Source organism: Gorilla gorilla, chromosome 10 (genome assembly GCF_029281585.2).
Source record: "Gorilla gorilla gorilla isolate KB3781 chromosome 10, NHGRI_mGorGor1-v2.1_pri, whole genome shotgun sequence".
Taxonomy (NCBI): Eukaryota; Metazoa; Chordata; class Mammalia; order Primates; family Hominidae; genus Gorilla; species Gorilla gorilla.
The window spans coordinates 48,656,909-48,676,908 of record NC_073234.2 but is presented as its reverse complement, the minus strand read 5'-3'; the positions used below and the strand labels follow the sequence as shown (position 1 = coordinate 48,676,908).

Below are 20,000 nucleotides of genomic sequence, written 5' to 3'. Positions count from 1 at the left end.
ACTTCGTAAAATTCCAAGAATACTACAGGCTCCAGCTCAAGACCATCATTTGGAATTCTCTCTCCCAAAGTGCTACAGAACAGAACAGCCCCTGAGGCCAGTGAAGACTTCCCATGGGGAGGAGTTGGGATAGCAGAGTTGAGCTGAGCTAGGATTAGGATCTGAGAGGCAAGGGGTCCAGGGAGAATTGCTGGATTCCGCTGTTCTCCACAGACCTTCAGTGGTTGTCTTAGGCCTGGAGTTGTTGGAGAGAAGGCAGTTAGTGTGTGGGAATGGGAAAAGGTGGGAAGTCTGTTCTTCTCTAGAATTAGATGAATCCCCAAGCTGTGTTAGAGATGTGGCTGTGTAAGAGCCACACAGTTATTGAAAAAAGAAAAAAAAAATTGATCAGTTGTGGAAGGAAGACTGGCCACTGAATTGATGGCTGCAATGTTGTGGCCATTCCACAAAGAAGCATGGTGCAGAGGGAGCCCCATTGACCAACCAGCTGAAGGTGAGATTCTGTCCTTCTAACTGTGCTGCTATGGGGGAGGCACATGGATCTAGACCCAGGGAGAAGAGGTGCCTGCAGGTATCTTAAAGTAAGGACAAAATGCGGGAATTGGTAGGGTGTGGTGGCTCACCCCTGTAATCCTAGCACTTTGAAAGGCCAAGGTGGGTGGATCACCTGAGGTCAGGAGTTCATGACTAGCCTAGCCAACATGGTGAAACCCTGCCTCTACTAAAAATACAAAAATTAGCCGGGCATTGTGGCGGGTGCCTGTAGTCCCAGCTACTTGGAAGGCTCAGGCAGGAGAATCACTTGAACCCAGGAGGCGGAGGTTGCAGTGAGCTGAGATCGCGCCATTGCACTCCAGCCTGGGTGACAAGAGCGAGACTTCGTCTCAAAAAAAAAAAAAAAAAGAAAAATCCAGGAATTGGGTCATAGGTTGTAATGTATGGACAGAAGCCACAGTCAGATTCCAAAAGGCTTATCTGCTGAAGAATATGCAATTCAAATCCCATCTGGGTGAAGATGATCAAGTCGACTGCGGTGGGAAGGCCAGAGTAGCAAGACATCTGGAAAAGAGAATTAACATATATGTATATTTTTGCCTGAACGTTCATACATACCTTTTGAAGGACACCCAAGAAACTGAGGGAAGTGGTTGCCACAGAGAAAGGGAACTCATGGCAGGGGACAGGAGAACTTTAACCCCACGTTCGCCCTTGTAGATTGCCCTCCTGCTGAGTATTGTTACCAGGATAAGCACCAAGCATCAAACACACACTAGACCACCTAGGGATGGAAGAGTACAATCTAAGGTTCGGGGAGGTCACCAGTAGATCTGGGGATCTCGGTAGCTTTGGTGGATGGCCTCTGAGGAATTCTGACCAGCTTCATGTCTGTTAAACTTTGTCCACTTGAGCAAGTTTCTCCCATTTACTTCCGGTTTTCCTTCCAGGGAGTATCAGTAATTCTCCTTCTGCTCCTTCTTCCTGAGTTTTATTCTACCCTCCAAATGCTGATGACTCTTTGGTTTACACCTTTAGCCCCATTCATTACATGGATAAAGCAGATGCACTTGCTACGTAACTCAGCATCTTTCCCCACAAGCCCTCTTGCTAGATTCTTTGTTACTACCCAGACCAGGAATGTGGACTCTCCTCTTTGCCTCACCCCACCGCATCCTCATCCAATCTATCACCAAGTCCTAATGATATAGCAACTAACTATCTCTGTAATGCATATTCTCATTTCTGACCTTCTACTACTTCTAAGGGCTGGAATTAAAGTGCAAGTCCCTATCGTCTTTTGTCTTCACCTTTGCAATAGTCTCTAAAGTCTTCCTGCCTCCAATATGGACCTCTCCAATCTGCCCTGGCTGACTTTTCCAAAACACAAATCTGACCATGACACTCTCCTATTAAGTCCTTTTACCAGTTCCTCCTCACCTATGACAGCTGTTTCAGACATAAAATTCCTGAGGGAAAAAGACATTTCCATAAATAGATCTCCCATCAGCAGACCAGATTTCTTAGGGGATACTTGGAAACAAGACAAGCTGTGGTCCATACCCAATTCCTACTCCACTAGCAGTAAGACAACCCCTTTCCCTTCCACTGGACCAGTACATAGTAGGTCTAATAATAGATATGAAAACCCCATCTGAGAACTTGTGACCCAGAAGCCAAAGTCCAGACTCCATAGAATGCCTACAAGGCCCTTCTTGATTGGATCTGGATATCTTTTCCACATCATTTCTTGTCACTAATTCCATGCTTCTTCAGATGCTTAACTACTTCATGAAATTTCACTCTTCTATGTCCTTATCTATATGATTCCCTCTGCCTTGAAGATCCTCGTCTGCCTGAAAAACTCTGATTCATTCTTTAAAGCCCTGCCAAGCATCACTTTCAATCATCTATGTTCCTGTCTATCTATTTCTGTGTCTTGGATGTATCTCTACCATTGCTACCACCCAGGTCTCTAGGCTCTCTGAAAGCAAGAACCATGTCTCACTCATCATCATCTCCCCAACGCCCAGTTCCTCATACATAGTACTTGTGCAGAAAATGTTTTTTGAACAGAACTGAATCCAGAGTCTTCGTTTATCGTCTTTCTAATATGGATGCATTTTGGCGTTTGGTCTAACTCAATTTACTTCTTCACTGTATACTGACTTACACAGGGTTTTCATTTAATCCTTGTAACCTTACAAGCCTTGGTAAGTTTCCCTGCAAATTGTATTTTTCTCTGTTTCATGACCTTCCCATAAAAACTCGAGTCCAAAGAAGATAAACAGGAGTAGCCCCAGTACTGAAATGTAACTTAGGTTACAACTTTTTGTAACCTAAGAAAGAATCTAGAAAATGTGGGCCAGAGTATAAGAACACATCACCGTTCATTCAGTAGCATCCCTGGGAAAGAGGTGCTATAACTGTTGACCCCAGAGGTCAGCTCTTCTGTGAAGGAGAGTGAATCATCTCCCTCAAGGCCACCTAACTCTCATTGTTCTAAATCCACAGATCAAGCCAGCTCTTGTCAGTACTTTAGTTTCCCAGATCTCTTGATAACAGGATGGTATTTCAGTCACTGAAAGTATGTGTTTCCCCACAAGCTAATGCTGGACATTCTGGTTGACACATCCTTCATCTCTTGTGTGTCTGGGTCCCATAAATCAGTACTCAGGAGCAGATTCAACTTTGGGTGCACTAACAAATCAATTTCCTGTCCCTGCAGAGCTGTCACTGAGCCACAGTGACCATATCAAAGTACCTCCCTCCATGGAGGCCCTGAGCAGCCAGCTGCCTTTTACTTTTTTGTCACTCCCTTTTTAATTCTTTTAGCTACTCTGTATAACACATTCACAATTCACAAAGGTTTTCACATTATATTTCTTTTCCTCTTGATGTCTAGAGGAAAATATTCTCATTCCCATTTCTCCTACAAGACAACTTAGGCTCAGGATGGCCAAGTCACATCCAAAGATCCACACATCCTATAAGCTATAGATGCCTTTTCTTTGCCTGCCCTTTAAATAGTACAGTTCCTTGTTCTTTCTACTCTACCATAGTGCCTTTCAAATTCTGACATGAGTCTGAATGGAAATGGACATGGTGAAGGTGTTTCATCCAGCTAAACCCACTGCTGGACTCACTCTGACAGTGACAGCAGGGGAATTTCCATAGGGAAGTGCCCCAAACCATCCCAAAATGAAGCCAGGTGGGATTCCAAAAAACAAAGCACTAAACACCAGGGTGATCAGTGTGCAGTATTTAAAAGGAGGACTAAAGGTTCAGAGTGAAGTGCAGCATTCTCACGGTGGACAGGGACATGAGGGATGTTCTAGCTGGGTATGTCTGCAGTTAAGGAGTCAGGTTATGGAATTTCATAGACGAGTTTAAGGAATTTGGCTCAGGGCGAAGGCTAGTTTCTGTGTGTTTAACAAAAGGGCTATTTCCCAGTGTTTCCCAGCAACAACTAAACAGCTTTGTCAGTGCCTGAGAATGTCCGAGACCCAGCTTTGCTTCAAGCCTGCAAAGGAAAGCATGCAGCTGGCCAAGTGATGGAGTAGACAAGGCACTCTGTGTTTCCCGGTCAGGACACAGAAAGACAGCAGGGGACACTGGGGTTCCTACAGAAGGGATAACTGAGAAGGAAGAATAGAGCTCACCTGAGTTGTGTTTGCATAATACATGTGTGATCTATACTCTCCTTATTCCATTAGCCCTGTGGGACTCCGGAGCTAAGAAGGCTTTTCCTAATTGGAAACTAAGGAAATTGATCCTCAGAGAAGTTGACTGCTTTTTTCATGTTCATAGAACCATTACAAAATTTTTGGTAACTTGCTTCTTTGAGCAAGCATCTACTGAGCTGTATGGAGTCCCACAAGCAATGTTACATCATCATCATCATCATCACCATTATCATTAAAACTGGCACTTATTTAGTGCTTGCTGTGTGCTCAGCCATGTGTATTCATCTTATTCAATCCTCACACTATTCCCACAAGGAAGGCATTATCATCCCCAATTTAGACACACTAAAACTGAGGTGCAGAGATGTCTGTAACTTGCACTGTATTACAGAACTAGTAAATGGTGATGGTAAGATTCAAACCCAAGCATATCTGAGTTCAACTGTCCATGCTTCTGGCCACTATGCTATCCTGTTGTACAACTTCACAAGTATGAGCTATGTGTCAACAAGGGAACTTCTTAGATTAGGCAGAGCTTTGAGTGGTGGCACAAAAAGAGAAGGGAAATGGAATATCCAACTCTCTATTACCACTCTTAGTTCTTGAACTCCCCAGGCCAAAGTCTGTATTCTAGCTCCAGTAACTGCTGACCCTAAATTACTCATGCCCCTCCTTACTGGCTGTTCCACGTGAAGAATCACTTTTTCATGCAATACTTTCGCTTCTTCTCAATGCCACACCTCTCCCTCTCAACCTGCTTGCTCACTGCCCTTTTCAAGAAAGCCTTCTCAAATGAACAAAACCTGCCACCCGGTCTCTCCATTTCTCCATGACATCCCCACTGTCTGGGAAAGTGCTTGCTCTCTCTGTGATTCGTCTGGTGAAATGTTGCCTGGTTGGCCTCTGCATTTTTCTCATGTTTGTGTGCATGACTTTCCCATATGCCATGTGGCTCTAGTGTCTTCTTTTACCTCACAAAACACCCATCCAGGTTAGACAGTGCCGTAAACAAGGGCGATCGAGACATGGAGAATTTCAAATGCAGTTTATTGCAGCAAAACAAGGAAATGGGGAGTTTAAGACCTCTCCACAAAAGAAAAACAACTTGCTTACACCTTATGTACAAAACCAAAACAGCACAGAGATAAGATGCTAAGGAGCTGTCCACACCCTGGGTCTAACTGGTCCTACTCTGGCTGGCTTAAGGAGGTGCTTTGAAATGTCATGTGGGTGGTGGTCACTGCTGAACTGTTTCTCAGGGAAAGAACAAAGCAGGGTCATAGCCAGGGGACTGAGATTGCCACTGATCTGAAAACTTCATTGGGAAACAGCAGAAAAGAAAGAGCTGGGGGAATAGGATGAGCTAGTGTAACTAACCATAGCTCTTTTCTCCGGTAAGGCTGGGACAAATCGACCTCGGTCTTGCCAAGCATATTTGTTAGTGATGCTGGCGGAGAACTAGAGCTAATGAAACAGAGGGCATCTCTTTATCTGGTTACTCCGGAATAAGTGGTAGAAACAAACTTCACGCTGGAACTGCCACCAGAGGACTTGACACCCCCAGAGCTGGATCCCCGGCCTCCTATGGAGCCTCCAGAGCTCCCGCCGCCAGAGCCCCGGCCGCCGGAGCTGCCGCCGCCGCCGCCTCCAGAGCCACCTCTGTAGCCCCCACTGCTGCTTCCGGAGCCGTAGCTGCCATGGCCGCCGCCGCCACCTCCAGAGCCATAGCTGCCACCTCCGGAGCCGTAGCTGCTACCTCCGGAGCCATAGCTGCCACGGCCGCCGCCGCCGCCACCTCCAGAACCATAGCTACCACCTCCGGAGCCATAGCTGCTACCTCCAGAGCCGTAGCCACCGCCGCCACCTCCTCGGCCGCCACCTCCACTGATGGTGGTGTGGCTTGTGCTCACAGCTGCAAGAGGAAGCTCAGTTATTTTCAACCTCAACTCCATTTCCAACCCAAGAAAGCCTGCACATGCCCCTGAGAAATCGACTTGTACTTACACACACTCACGTTCGGGGCACATTCTCCAGACATCCTGTAGGAGAAAATAAGAAAATTCCTCAGGACACTCCAGCTTCCCAAACCGCTTCCCCATTCCCCGCTCCACCACCTTGAAGACTTTCCCTATCTGGGTCTTCTCCAATGCACTTAATCTGAAACTTAATCCAATCCCCTCTGGCCTCCCAGACCTGCCATTTTTTCTCAGCAAGAGTACAAACACGGAGAAATTCCCATATAAACGAGACAAGAGCCTTGCAGCCAATGAAGGCCCCCTCTAAAGGTGCCGACTTCAGGCCAGCTGCCATCTGAGGCAGCCCAGATAAAGAATAATTTGCTCCACCTCAAAGCTCTTTCTAGATATGTTACAGCCCTAGAAGAAAAAAATAAACAGCTTGGGACTCCAGCTCCCAAAGTAAAACTAGGTCCTTCCTCCTGCTCCGTGTACTTTTCATTTCCCCATACCCAGCACAAGCTGCAATCAGATGGCTGCATCTTCAACAACAATCAGCTTGCAAGGAAGGAAGACCATGAGAAGAGGTTCGACTCCCAGCAACCCTTCCTCACCTGCTTTCTTCTCCCTCCAGGAGGGTCCTGTAGGTGGCAATCTCCAGATCCAGGGCCAGCTTGGTGTTCATCAGCTCCTGGTAGTCACGCAGCAGGCGGGCCAGGTCTTCCTTGGCCTGCTGCAGGGCATCCTCCAGGTCATTCAGCTTGTTCTTGGCATCCTTGAGGGCATTCTCGCCACGCTGCTCTGCATCACTGATGGACTGCTGCAAGTTGGAGATCTGAAAAAGAATATGAAACCCTCTCATAATATGCACTCCGCCCTAGGCCTTCTCATCCCAATTGGTCTCCCCACTCCAGTGAGGCCAATAATGAGTCCAACAGAACCACTTGGCCTTAAGTCATGTCACACCCACCTCCAGATAACACATCACCATGTTGACTTCCCTAAAAGACCTTAGGGATAACTCAACAGCCTCTCTTGGCCCTGAGTCAAGGCTCCTACAACCCTTACAGACTTGACATTCTTCTAAACACCTACTCTAAAACCTCCTGGCTGCCCTTCCTCTCACTCCCCAACTCTTAAGTCCACTTTGGGTCATAGGCTAGATCACTCACATTGACCGTCCCATCTTTCTCTACTAGGCCATTCTCACAGATTTCCCTAAAGAGAACCCAGCATGATGGCTACATTCTGGAAACTAGCATAGTCACAAAAGGAACCAGGGATAATAATGTAGCCTTGGGATGAATTGCAAGATTCAAAACTAGGAAAGCACTCGCCCTTTACCTGAGGGTTACCCCCATTCCATACAGCTGAGTGGTAGAAGGAGGAAGCACATACCTGCTTTTTGACATTGTCAATTTCAGATCTAAGTCTCTGGATCACACGATTCAGCTCAGAAATTTCTATCTTTGAATTTCTCACACTATCCCCATGTCTGCCAGCAGTGATCTGCAGCTCTTCATACTAAAGATGGTAGATAGCATTTGTCAAATGTAGGCAGAACTCAGCATGGCACAGGCACACATACATGAGATAACAGGATAGCAAGACAAGCCATTTCAGGGAAACTGGCTAGGCTTTCAGCCCACTCACCTTGCTCTGGTACAAGGACTCGGCCTCAGCTTTGCTCTTCTGGGCTATATCCTCGTACTGGGCCTTGACCTCAGCAATGATGCTGTCCAGGTCAAGACTGCGGTTGTTGTCCATAGAGAGGATGACATTAGTTTCACTGATTTGAGTCTGCATCTGAGACAACTCCTGCAAGACATAATAGGTTAGTGACTCTTACAGCACTAAAACAAAAAACAACTTAGACAGAGAAAGCAGTCAGGAAATAAAAGATAAATATCTATTCTTCTGAATCGTTGTGGGTTCAGGCTTAAAAACTCTCCATTTAAATAAACTTGGTTGAAACTGGAAGACTTACTGCTTGGTAGAGTGCTGTAAGGAAATCAATTTCCTGCTGCAAGTTGTCAAGTTTGGCCTGAAGGTCCACCTTGGTCATATAAGCACCATCCACATCCTAGAGGAACAACGGACATCATGAAGGCACATTCTTTCCAGGGCAGGTCCCTCTCATTACCTGTGAGGGGATTCTCCAAGCAAAAAAGGAGCTTTGGGTCTACTCCACTCCTTTTTGCCCCAGGTAGATCACAGTTCCCTGACTGCCCCATCCCTGGATAGCACCATCAAGGGAGTGTGCCTGGCTTGCTGAGAACCTGCCACTCCACTTACTATGTAAGGTGCTGGGAAATATGGAGAAGCCAAGTGCCTGGATCAGTCCAGGTCCATGATGATGTGAAAATATAGCCCCACTCCATATACTCCTCAGGTCTACTACCTGGCTCTCCATATCATGGCTGCTTTCTGCTTAGTAATTGGAGACCCTCTTCCCTTATTTATTTCAAATGTGAGTTCCATCCTGCAGAATTTGCTCACCTTCTTGATGGTCACAAATTCATTCTCTGCATTTGTCCGCTTGTTGATTTCATCCTCATACCTGCAGGAAAGCAGAAACAATTAGGAGATTCAGAGGTGGTAAGACCTGAAGTCCAGCATTCTAGACTAAAGTTGGCATTGCCTATCACTGCCTTTCTATTATGAACCTAGGACATATTGGCCACTACTTTCTACTGAGCAATAAAACCACTAGACTATTTCCATCTCCTGAGAAAATGAAGATTTCTGAAAATGTCAAACTGATGTGCCTCTAACCTAAGAAAAGACATAGCTACATGCTGCTTCATGATCTTAGCTTATTATTTTCTGGAACTCTTTTAGAGCAAAAGTTAAGAACTGCCCAGACAGGGTCCCTTACTTGTTCCGGTAATCCTCCACCATGTCCTGCATGTTCTTCAGTTCCGAATCCAACCGAGATTGATCACTCTTCAGTTGGTCCACTCTCCTTCTGAGATTGTTGATGAATGACTCAAAGTAGGGCTCTAAATTATGGGTTCTAGTGGAGGTATCTACCTGCTGCAGCAGCTCCCATTTTGTTTGCAGTACCTGGTTCTGCTGCTCCAGGAACCTCACCTAAAAACACAAGACCCCATTACTCCTGATGCAGAAATGGAGTCTCATAGCCATGGAGACCTGTGCCTCATTTGGAAAAGAACCTCAATTCCTATCTTCTGACCATGACAGAGAAATAGGAAGAAGATGATCAAGTTAATATCATCTGCATAACAAAACCCAACTTGTTAATTCAGAGAGGGCTTGGAAGGGAGTAACTAAACAAATACCAATAGCAAAGCGCATACAGAATTATTGCAATTATGTTTTGAAATAGGTGTATGGTATTTAAGAAATTTGCCTTCCAAAATTTTGTTAGGTATATTACCATAAAAACTGGTTTGCATCCCCAGGGCACACACACATTTCAAAAGTATATCAGGAAAATTCAAAATTGGATTTGAAATTTGTTGTGGATAACCTTGGATTGGCACTATTAATGATTAAGCAAAAAATTTAAAAAAAATGGTTTATCTGAGTTTTTTAGAGCTGATTTTTGGAGATATTAGTATAAAAAAACTCTAGCCTCATCCAGTACCAATGTAAAATTATTAGAAGGCAGAGCTCCCTTCTGACAGCAAAAGATGTTTGGCACTGACTTACTACATGTTTTCTGCTACAATAACACTCTATACTATGTTCACACTCAACTCCCTTTCTGTGGTTAGGAAGACCTTTCCAGGGTTCTCACTTGCACCCTGGAAAGTTCGGTTAGCCCCATTTCTATTATCTTCATTCAACAGATATGAGTCCCAATTCAGCTCAAGAGCTGAATAAAAAGCACTTAAATGTTAATATCACACTGATCCACCTTTAGGTAGACCACGAACCCTTTGTCCAAGAGAGAGTCATTAGCACCATTCACAAGCATACTTCTAACATATCTCCTAGGAGACCATTCCACAAAACATCCTTTTAATCACGTAAACATGGAAACTTGAGGTTCAAACCTACGTGTGTTTTGACTGCACCAATCCCAAGTGGACCAGCAGCAGCCCTACCAGTGCAATGAGAGAGTAACTCACCTTGTCAATGAAGGAGGCAAATTGGTTGTTGAGTGACTTGATTTGCTCCCTTTCTCGAGACTTCACTTTTTGGATCTCAGGGTCAATCTCCACATTGAGGGGCTGAAGAAGGCTCTGGTTGATAGTGACTTCTTGTATGCCACCAGGAGGGCAGACAGGCCCATAACCACCCCCATATCCACCACCCCCAAAGCCACCTCCACCAAAACCACCACCACCACTGCCAAAACCACCAAAGCCACCACCCCCAATGCCACCACCACCAAAGCCACCACCACCAAAGCCACCACCACCAAAGCCACCACCACCATAACCACCACCAAAGCCACTACCACGTCCACCTCCTCTAGCCACACTTATGGAGATGCTTTTACTGCCACCAAGGTTAACAAGACTCCGACTTCCAAATCCACCACCAGCACCAAAGCTACCACCACCACCACCACAGCTTGAAAATCTCCCACCACCTCCTCCACTGCGGCGTGTGGAGCTGCTGGTGGTCCTGCGCTGGTAGTTGATGATCCCAGCAGAGCCAGAGCTGAAGCCCCCTCCACTTCGGTACCCAGACCTGGAACTAAACTGTCGACTCATGTTGACTTAGAGAAAAGTAGGAGCAAGGTAGAGTAAGGGAAGGAGCTAAACACTCCTCTACCCCAAGCATAGAGACTTCCCCTTATATACAGGGAAGAAATTGGGCTTGGTCCTCTAGAGTCAGCGGAGATGCAGTGCCTGTCAAGGGTTTGGCTTGCCTGCAGCCATACAAGATTTTTACGAGCCTCAACAATACGATAAACACTACACACCTAGCTCCCAGGATGGGCTCTCAAAATTGCTGTGCATGCAAGATTGGTTCATGTGGTAATTATTTTATCACACAAGATCTTCCTTCAAGCGTTTGTGGCTTTGGGAAAACAGGACCCCACATCTGATACCTGGTGTTTCTTGGTAGGATTTCATAACCCCCATCACAAAGGCATGAAAGTTTCTATTCTCACCTTGCCCTTGTGAGCTACCAAGCACACTCTCTTACCATGCACAGCAGGTGCAATTCCCTGTGCTTGGATCTCAGAAGGAGCTCTCTGGCCCATTTCTAAGATCTTCCTTCCAAACTCCAGAGCTCACTCAGTTACACCCTGACAAAGAGAAAGGGCTTTAATAACTAAAAAATTAAAAGGTCTTTCATAAATATAAGCTTTATAAATATACCACAGTGATTAATTAAAGGAAGAGAAGCTGTCATTGAACAAGATGGATGAGTGGGTGGTCTGGAAGAACCAGAAGGGAGAGACATTTTTTTTCTCTGTTTCTCAGTTATTCCTTTTCTTGTTTCTTTTCTTCAAAGATAGAGCAGGAGACAGACACCAGCAACAGAAAACAGGTAGCAATGGATAGCATGCAAACGCCCTTGAGTGAAAAAAGCCCACAGAGCAGTGAGACGAGTAAATAGAAGCTCTAGGACATTTTGTAAAGCACAGGGGTGGAGGTGAGGCTTGACAGGTGATTCAAGCCTCACACTGGACTGCAAAGAGAGAGAGATAAATGCAGATTTGGAAGGGAAGACAGTGAGAGGTGTCTGGAGAGCCTGATATGAGAAGTTTAAATTGTTTCTGGAGGTGATAATAATGATAATACCTAACGTATCAAAAACTGACCATGTACCAGGCACTGTTCTATGTAGCACATATGTATTAACTTGCTTAATTTTCACAACTTTGAGACAGATGCTATTTTTCTCCCCATTTGTAAAATGAGGAAGTAGAGACACAGGGTTTGAATAACGTGATCAAGTCTACACAGTTGGTAAGTGGGGTGCCTGCTATTTGAAGCAAGAATACCTAGCTATCGTGTGCAAGATCCTAAACAGCATGTTGTATGACAGCACAGCAGCCGAATTCAAGTCATTCTGCCTGCTGTGCGTAAAGCCAGACAGCACAGGAAGCACCCCACTACTGAGAGCTCTGAGGGCAGAAGGCCTATTTTATCACTCTGAGTCCTTGGCTCCTGGCACATGCAAGCCTTGGAAAATGTTTCTTCAATTCACTCTGAGAAGGGGATTTTGGTGGCACAGAATTTAGTGAGGAGATTTTACTTCCATCCAAGTGCAAGAGCACCCGGCATGCATTGCAATGGACCAGGAAACCTCAGGGGTCTTCCTGGAGAGCAGCACTTGATCAATATCAGTGGATAATAGTGGCACTGAGATCTGGACAGACTAGAAGCCCAAGCAGACTTTCATTCGAAGACTTCTTAGAAGCCTGGCATGGTCCCCGGGCCTGCACATAAACACAGAATTGAAGACTCAAAGGGGAGAAGCCAGCTCTAACTTCAGCTGGCTCCAAGCAACTCTGTAAGTGGCAAACCATAGATGTACATGGGAAGTCTCCACTATGGTGTGCAAGATCTATGGGAGAAAGGGAGTCTGTGAAGATCATCTGGTCCCATTGCTCTGTGGCTCTGAATCGGGCTGGCTGTGCCTGTCCTCTCCATTGCACTCCGCTATTGAGCCTTGTCCCTCTTCTCCTCCCAGTTTTTGCCCTATACCCTCCTCCAGAAAGTGCCCCTCACCGCTCCCCTGCTACCCCTCTCCCTCGCCATCACTGTGGCACTGCTGTCTGGGACTGTGTCCTAGCACTAAAATCCTTCGGCTGCTAAACCAACCATCTCTTTAGGGAATGAGTAATTCAGGTCTTGTTGGGAACAATGGAGACTGGGACAGTCTTGGCATGGTAATGACTGTTGCCTAATCCTTTTCTGACAGGCAATCAAAGTTGTTTTAGTTCAGCATACTCCCTCATGAGACATATTGTTCTGCACAATCGATTCCTTCTAGCATTTTGGAGGGGTGTGAGTATGTGCGTGCACACATGTTTGTGTGCACACATGTTTGTGTGCATGTGTGTGCCAGCCAAAAACAGACCTTGGCAGTGATCCACACTCCCATCTTTGAACTAAGAAAGTGACATACAGAAAAATCAAAGGTTTGAATGAATGGTCAGGGAATTGGTAGACAACTTAGCTGCAAAACATATTCCAGGTGCTCCTGTGAGAAGGGAGAAATGCAGGACTAGCAGGAATAAGCGCCATAAACCTTACCATAGCTTACATTTGCACAGCTCACCCCACCAAACACATATGCAAAGAGCATCCCACAAGAGCCCTGAGAACTGGGCAATCAAGCTGTTCTCAACCCATTTCATGAAACAGAAAACTGATTCTCAGAGAGTAAGTGGCTTCCTCTAGACACTCCGGCTAGGAAAAGACACATCTGGAAGCAGAACCTGGGTTTTCTGATTTCAATTCAAGTGACATTCCTCCCTGAACCGGGAAGAGGCTCAAAGACAGGCAAGTGGAACTGGGCCCTATAAACAAGTACACAGAGAATTACAGAATGTTCTCATCCATGGGGCCTCAAAGGTCACATCATCTAACCTGCCTCACAGAGAAGGGAGAGCACAGGCCCAAAAAAGTAAAAAAAAAAAAAAAAAAAAAAAAAGTGTCCAAGTCATAAGTCAATTCCTGAGACTCTTCCAATTGTTGAATCAAACTCCTTTTCTTTTTCCACTGCCCACTTTCGAGGCAGCCCAACAGAGCTGGAGCTGCAGTGCTGCCAGACCAGGCCCGTCATCTCCTGTGATGTCCCCAGGATCAGTGTGGGTGTGTGGGATATGAAGAACCACATGCAGGAAAGGTGTGAGCCACACACTCTCTCCTGGCTTACTTATGTACTGTGCATTTATGAAATAAAGACAAAATGAGAAAGAAAGAGACACTAACATCTACAGGCAGCAACTATGCTGTTAGGAGCCACATTGCATTTAAATACCACACAAAGTCTGCGTCGTGGGAGCTCTTAGCCCCATTTTAAAGAAAAGGCATCTTAGGTTTATAGAGGTTGAAATATGTGCCCAAAGTCATCCAGCAGGTAACTGACAAGCCACGCTTGCCTCACTCCAGAGTCCAAGCCTGCTGCATCGCATGGGCTCCTTCTGTCATTGGCCTGCTCTCACCACCAGCACCACCTACATCTTACCCTGCTCACCCACTCCCCCGGCCTCACGCCTTGACCCCTTCACTCTCGTGCTTTGCCCAGACTGTTCAACCCTCTTCTTCCCTTTCCATCCCTGTTCCTCTCTGTCTTCCAAGCCCACTTCTACTCTTCTCTTTTCTGAAAGGTCTTCTGGTTGCCTCGGCAACTTGCCACAAATCCCTACCCATAGTTAAGCCCTGGGCCACCAAAGATCTCAATTCCTGAGCATTTGGTCCTGAATCTGTTTTTGGTCCATCAGGGCTTGTGGGCAAATGCCTTCATCTCTTGCTCAAGCAGGCAGCAGACAGGTCCAGATCTCATCTCCTCCAGGGAGTTTTCCTCAGTCCACATCGGGCAAGTGCTCTATTGGTCTCTTTTTCCAAGCTCGGCTGCTGCCAGACTTAGTACATATTGATGCATTTGTTGGCTCATTTTCATGCATGTGCTTGTGTGTTTCCTGGCCCCTCAATCGCTCTGTAAGCCTTTGGAAAGCAAGACTAAGTCCCCTGTGTCTTTTGATGCCCTCCCAGCATCCCACATGGCCCCTTATACTTGAGAGTTACCCCAGCGGTGCTGGATGACAGAGCACCAAAACACCCCCACCCAAGGACTCACACACACAACCCAGAACTGATCATTGAGATGAGGCTGCCAGGGGCTCGCTGTGGGGCATGGGCAGGAGCAGGTGTGGTGATGTTTTGAGAGCATTTTGTGGGATGGGACCAAGAAAAGAGTGAAGAGAGACATGCAGTGACAAGCCACCCAGCCCTGAGGGACTCCACCAGTGACATGGGACAGGGAAATCCCAGGGGAGTGAGGAAAATTGAGGCCTGGGTGGAGTGAAGAGAAATCACAGACAATGGGGAGGCGGGGCGAGATGTTGAAAGCAGCCAGGCAGCAGAGGAGGGGCCAAGGCTTCTTATGCAGGAGGGAGAGCTGCAGACAGAGGGGCAGCCCTATTTAGGATGGACAGCAAAGAAGGAGGTCCTCAGGAGTCACTCACTAGCAAGGCTGGAGCAGAGCAGAGGCCAGGAAGGAGGAAACCAAAGATGAACATGGAGGAGAGAGGCGGTGGGGCCCATCTTGCTCTGTGCCATGGAGGCTGCCAGGCCTGGGCTCCACTCCTGATTCTGCACTGCTCTAGGCAGGTCACTGACCCTCTCTGAGCCTAAGTTTCCTTCCTCTGTAAAAAGGAGGCTCTATGTACCTTCCAGGGAAACTGAGGCATAGTAGAGGATAGATAAAGAAAAAAGGAGCCAGGCGTGGTGGCTCACGCCTGTAATCCCAGCACTTTGGGAGGTAGAGGTGGGCGGATCACGAGACCAGGAGATCGAGACCATCCTGGCTAACACGGTGAAACCCCGTCTCTACTAAAAATACAAAAAAAAATTAGCCCGGTGTGGTGGCAGGCGCCTGTAGTCCCAGCTACTTGGGAGGCTGAGGCAGGAGAATGGCGTGAACCCAGGAGACGGAGCTTGCAGTGAGCCGAGATCTCGCCACTGAACTCCAGCCTGGGCTACTGAGCGAGACTCCATCTCAAAAAAGGAAAAAAGGAAAGATTTTTCCCTCACTCTTGCATTTGAGAGAACCCAGAAGCTGATATAATAACCAGAAAAAAAAGAAAAACAAACTTTAGAACAAGCCCCTGATTTACTGGAAACAGTGAAAAGGCTGGAACAGGACATTTAAGCCCTTGACAGGGGCCCATTTCCTCATCTTGCGAGAGAAAGCCTTAAGAAGTCCACGGACTTGCCCTGGGAAAGCTAGGGGGCATCACATGGAAGAAGGGATCACAGCTGCATCACCGGGTGCACCTGAGGCTGGAGGGAGCTGGGGCCAGATGGGAGGAGCCTTTGCCCTCACTGCAGAGTGCCTGCTCTGCAGGGGGAGCACAAACACTGAGGGCTGAGCACACAGGGGCAGGTGTGGAGGTCAGAATGCACACTTAGAGCCCCCTGGAAGCCCTTCCAGGCTTGGGGTTGGGCCACTCGGAGCCCGTCCTCCATGCTAGAAAACCTCCCAATACCCCAAATTCCCAGCCAGCCCTTCAACAGAGCATTGATCAACCTGAAGATATCCCATTTCCCGGACTGATCGGAACGCTGATAAAACCAGGGCAACCTTGAAGAGGGACCTTCAAGCTCAGTGTAATGCCCAGTAATTTGCTGGACTTTTTTCCCTGGGACCAAATTAACCAGCAAATGGCTCATTAATTTGAAGATGCATTCTGGGCCAAAAGGCTGGGTAATTGAAAAGAGATGACATTCTCAAGAGACTCTTCCTCAGACCAAGATCTTTCCCAGCCCAGAAACGCACACCTTGTCTAAGGTCAGATGCAGTTAGAATTTTACTGAGTCAATGATTGCTCCTCCAGTTAACCATGTCCTCAGATCAAAATCTCTGTGGATGAGAAGCTGGTGGAATTAAATTTATATTTCCAGAGTGCCCCACCCTGCCACCCTGCCTCTCAGAGCAAAGAGCAGCTGGCAGACTTTCCCTGGGACTCTCACCAACCCGGGTGTTTGCTCCCTCCTGCCAGCCTCTTGGTTTGATTGATGAATGAGCCTGCTTGGCTCTCCCTCTGAGTATCTGCCTTGTGGGAATAGCATTGATTAGGGGCATGGATGGAGCACTCCACGGTCCCTAGAAGGACTGCAGACCCCCACACCTGGTCTCCCCACTCCCAGGTACAGTGGGACTCAGGTGAGATAATGCATGCGTGGGCACTTCCTACATGGTTTATAGAATTGCTTGTTGTTTTCACTGGGGTGAGCTGAAAGTGAGAGACATTTTCTCCTGATGGGATTTCTCATTGTCTCTGATGGAAATATTGTCTATTTCAGGAAATCTCTTCAGTGTCTTAGTGCTAGTCCTCCTTGTTTAGGTCCCTAAAGTTACTCTCTCTTTCCCTGAACATCGAATTAAGACTTCTCATTTAGACGTTGAGATGCCTTCTTTGACCAACTCCTCTCCTTTCTGTCCTTTATTTCTCCTGCCCCTGCCTTGTGGAATCTCTATTCCAATATTCTTCAGATTCAGGCACATGATTCCCTCCATCTGTCCCCCAGGCCTCCATGACAGGACAAAATCAAGAATTTGGAAGAGACAAGTCAGGGCCACATTTTCTGGGACAATCTCAACTTGTTCCCAAGAGAGGATGGGAAAGGTGAGCTGTGGTTGGCCTTATCCTTGCGCGTTTTCTCAGAGCCAACGTGGATCCCATTAGAGTATCACACATGCATGATCCCAGGGATAATCAAACTCACACCCTGTAATAGACCCTGTGCTGCCAGAAAACTTAGCCTCATTTAACAGTTCTGGCTAGGGCCTTTGGCTTCTTTGTGACTTTAGCTTTCACTGGCACCTGACCTTATTCTTCCCATATAACACAGAGAGTAGAATTTTTTTTCTCAGGTTTCGCCATGTGAACTCTTAGTACAGCAAAGATGTGAGATGCCTCCATACACATATCCCCACCCATCTCCACTCCCGCCCTCAACGTCCTGCCAAACGGTTAGCCAATCTCTGCTTGAAACTTGATCACTCCCCAGGTAGCCTCTCCCATGTCAGGATCAATAGAAAGGTGCTTCTTATATTGAGCCAAATATGTTGTAGCTTCCTGAAGCGATATTGATGGAATTTGGATATGGGATTCATTGGAATAGGACAGCAACCCATATGAATAAAACATTGTGTTCCCAGGCATGCCCCTCCAGAAGTCTTTGTGGGGGGATGTGGCAGCTAACTGCAAACATCATATCAACCCATAGTGATAAGACACTCTGTTTCCATGCACACCCCTCTATTCTCTCTGAGAAGTTTCTTCCCATCTCACCTATCCTGGCAGCAGGCCTGTCAGAGGACAGGCAGAAAAGGGAAAGGCAGTCAGAGAGCCTGCCCACATGTGGAGGAGAAGCCCACATTTCAGGGGACATGCGGCAGCTAACTGCAAAGACACTGCCTATCTGGGTCATCAGCTTGAGTCAGCCACCCTTCCTGTGGTCCCACGGAAGCCTTTCAAATCTTTGCAGTTAGCTGCCACATCTCCCCCAGAGACTGCTCTCCTGGCCTTTCACCGGCACTCCTGTGACCAGGCTTCTGATTCCCCACCACCACTGTCCTGGTCACCTTCCTCTGAGTAGGCGCCTATTTATTACAGTTCTTGGAGCTCAGAGTCCCCACAGTGATCTGACTCCAGAAGAGCCTAAACAAGCTCTAGACGTGACTCTCTTCCTGATTCCCAAGGCTGCCTCCAGCAGCTGCCACACCTTCTGACTCACATCTCCTCACCTGCCAGCTGGACACTCGAAGTCATGTTTACGCCCACTGCTCTCCATCCATGTCTTCCCTTCCTAGTCCATGTGCTCTTGGCTCTTGGCTGCAAGTGTGGGACACTGCATCTGTCTGCTCCCTCTCTGCTTCCCTTCAGACAGCCTCTCTGCCCATTTCTCCCTTTCCTACCCATCTCCTGACAGGCCTGCTGCCAGGACAGGTGAGATGGGGAGAAACTTCTCAGACAGAATGGAGGGGTGTGCCTGGGAACACAGTGTCTTATCAATATGGATTCCTGTCATATTCGAATGAATCCCATATCCAAATTTCATCAAAGTCCCTCCAGGGAATTAGAAAGTAGATCACATCTTTTATGTGGTTCTTTTACATGGACTCAGAACTACCACATAGGATGAGGTGATGGCTTAACTTGCTCCATTATGGAATTTCTGCATCTCTGCTTCCCTCAAGGCATCAATTGAAGATGTCTCTGCCTATGACCCCACTCAGTTTGTGGGCCTCAGCCCCTTCCCTCCCTAGCTCAGTTTCTCCTGTCCAGCTGCTCCTTCTCACCCCCACACTCTCTCTTATTTTGAGTCTCTGAGCAGACTATTCCCCTGTTTGGAGGGCCCTTCCCTCATCTCCCCACCCACACCTCTCTTCCTTGGCCCTGTTCCATATCCCAGTCCTCCAGGAGTCTGTTGGAACCAAACGTCCCTTCCCCAGCACTGGCACCTGTCGTAAGTCCCACTGTTCCTGTTTTGGGGGGTCTGCCTGTGTCCTCAGGATAGGCCTTGCTTCCACTCTCAGGCTAGGAGGTCCTTAGAAGCACACTTAGATTTCTCTTCTCTCTGAATCTTCCCTCCCCCATAATATGTCATTTAGTTGTGAGCAACTTAAGAGTCAGAAACATGTTCATTCAACATTGCATTCCCAGTGCCTAAGCCACTGCCTGCCACACAGTAGGAGCTTAATAAGTGCTCATTGAACAAATGTATAATTGACTTTTGGATGATCAGACACTTTAAGGATTAATAAGATTATGTCTGTAAGATTCTTCAAGACTGTGTTATTACTTGTACAATAAAAAATAAGAAGAAATTTTAACTTCCCAAATATAAATAATTTCAGAGGTCTGCAGAAATTTTTAAAGAAATGGCCCAGGTACCGTGCCTCACACCTGTAATCCCAGCAATGTGGGAGGCCAAGGTGGGAGGATCACCTGAGCCCAGGAGTTCAAGACCAGCCTTGGAAACATGGTGAGACCCCATCTTTATTTAGAAGAAAGAAGAAAAAGAGGAGAAGATGAAGATGAAGATGGAAGAATGAGAAGGAGAAGGAGAAGAAGAAGAAGGAGGAGGAGAGGAGGAGGAGGAAGAAGGGGAGGAGGGAAGAAGAAGAAGAAGAGGAGGAGGAGGGAGGAGGAGGAGGGAGGAGCAGGAGGAAGGAGGAGGAGGAGGGAGTAGGG

The 20,000-nt window shown here is 47.0% G+C and overlaps 1 protein-coding gene across 1 annotated transcript; it reads right to left on the bottom strand.

Annotated features, from left to right (window-relative positions):
• Positions 1 to 5,211: 5,211 nt before the first annotated feature.
• Positions 5,212 to 10,897, bottom strand: KRT1 (keratin 1). Its single transcript, XM_004053172.5, has 9 exons — positions 10,234 to 10,897; positions 9,015 to 9,229; positions 8,636 to 8,696; positions 8,124 to 8,219; positions 7,790 to 7,954; positions 7,535 to 7,660; positions 6,751 to 6,971; positions 6,186 to 6,220; positions 5,212 to 6,093 (listed from the first exon to the last, which is right to left on the bottom strand). Exons 1-9 carry the CDS (start codon positions 10,822 to 10,824, stop codon positions 5,669 to 5,671), a joined length of 1,935 nt encoding a protein of 644 aa, XP_004053220.4. The 5' UTR covers positions 10,825 to 10,897; the 3' UTR covers positions 5,212 to 5,668.
• Between the last annotated feature and the right edge of the window lie 9,103 nt (positions 10,898 to 20,000).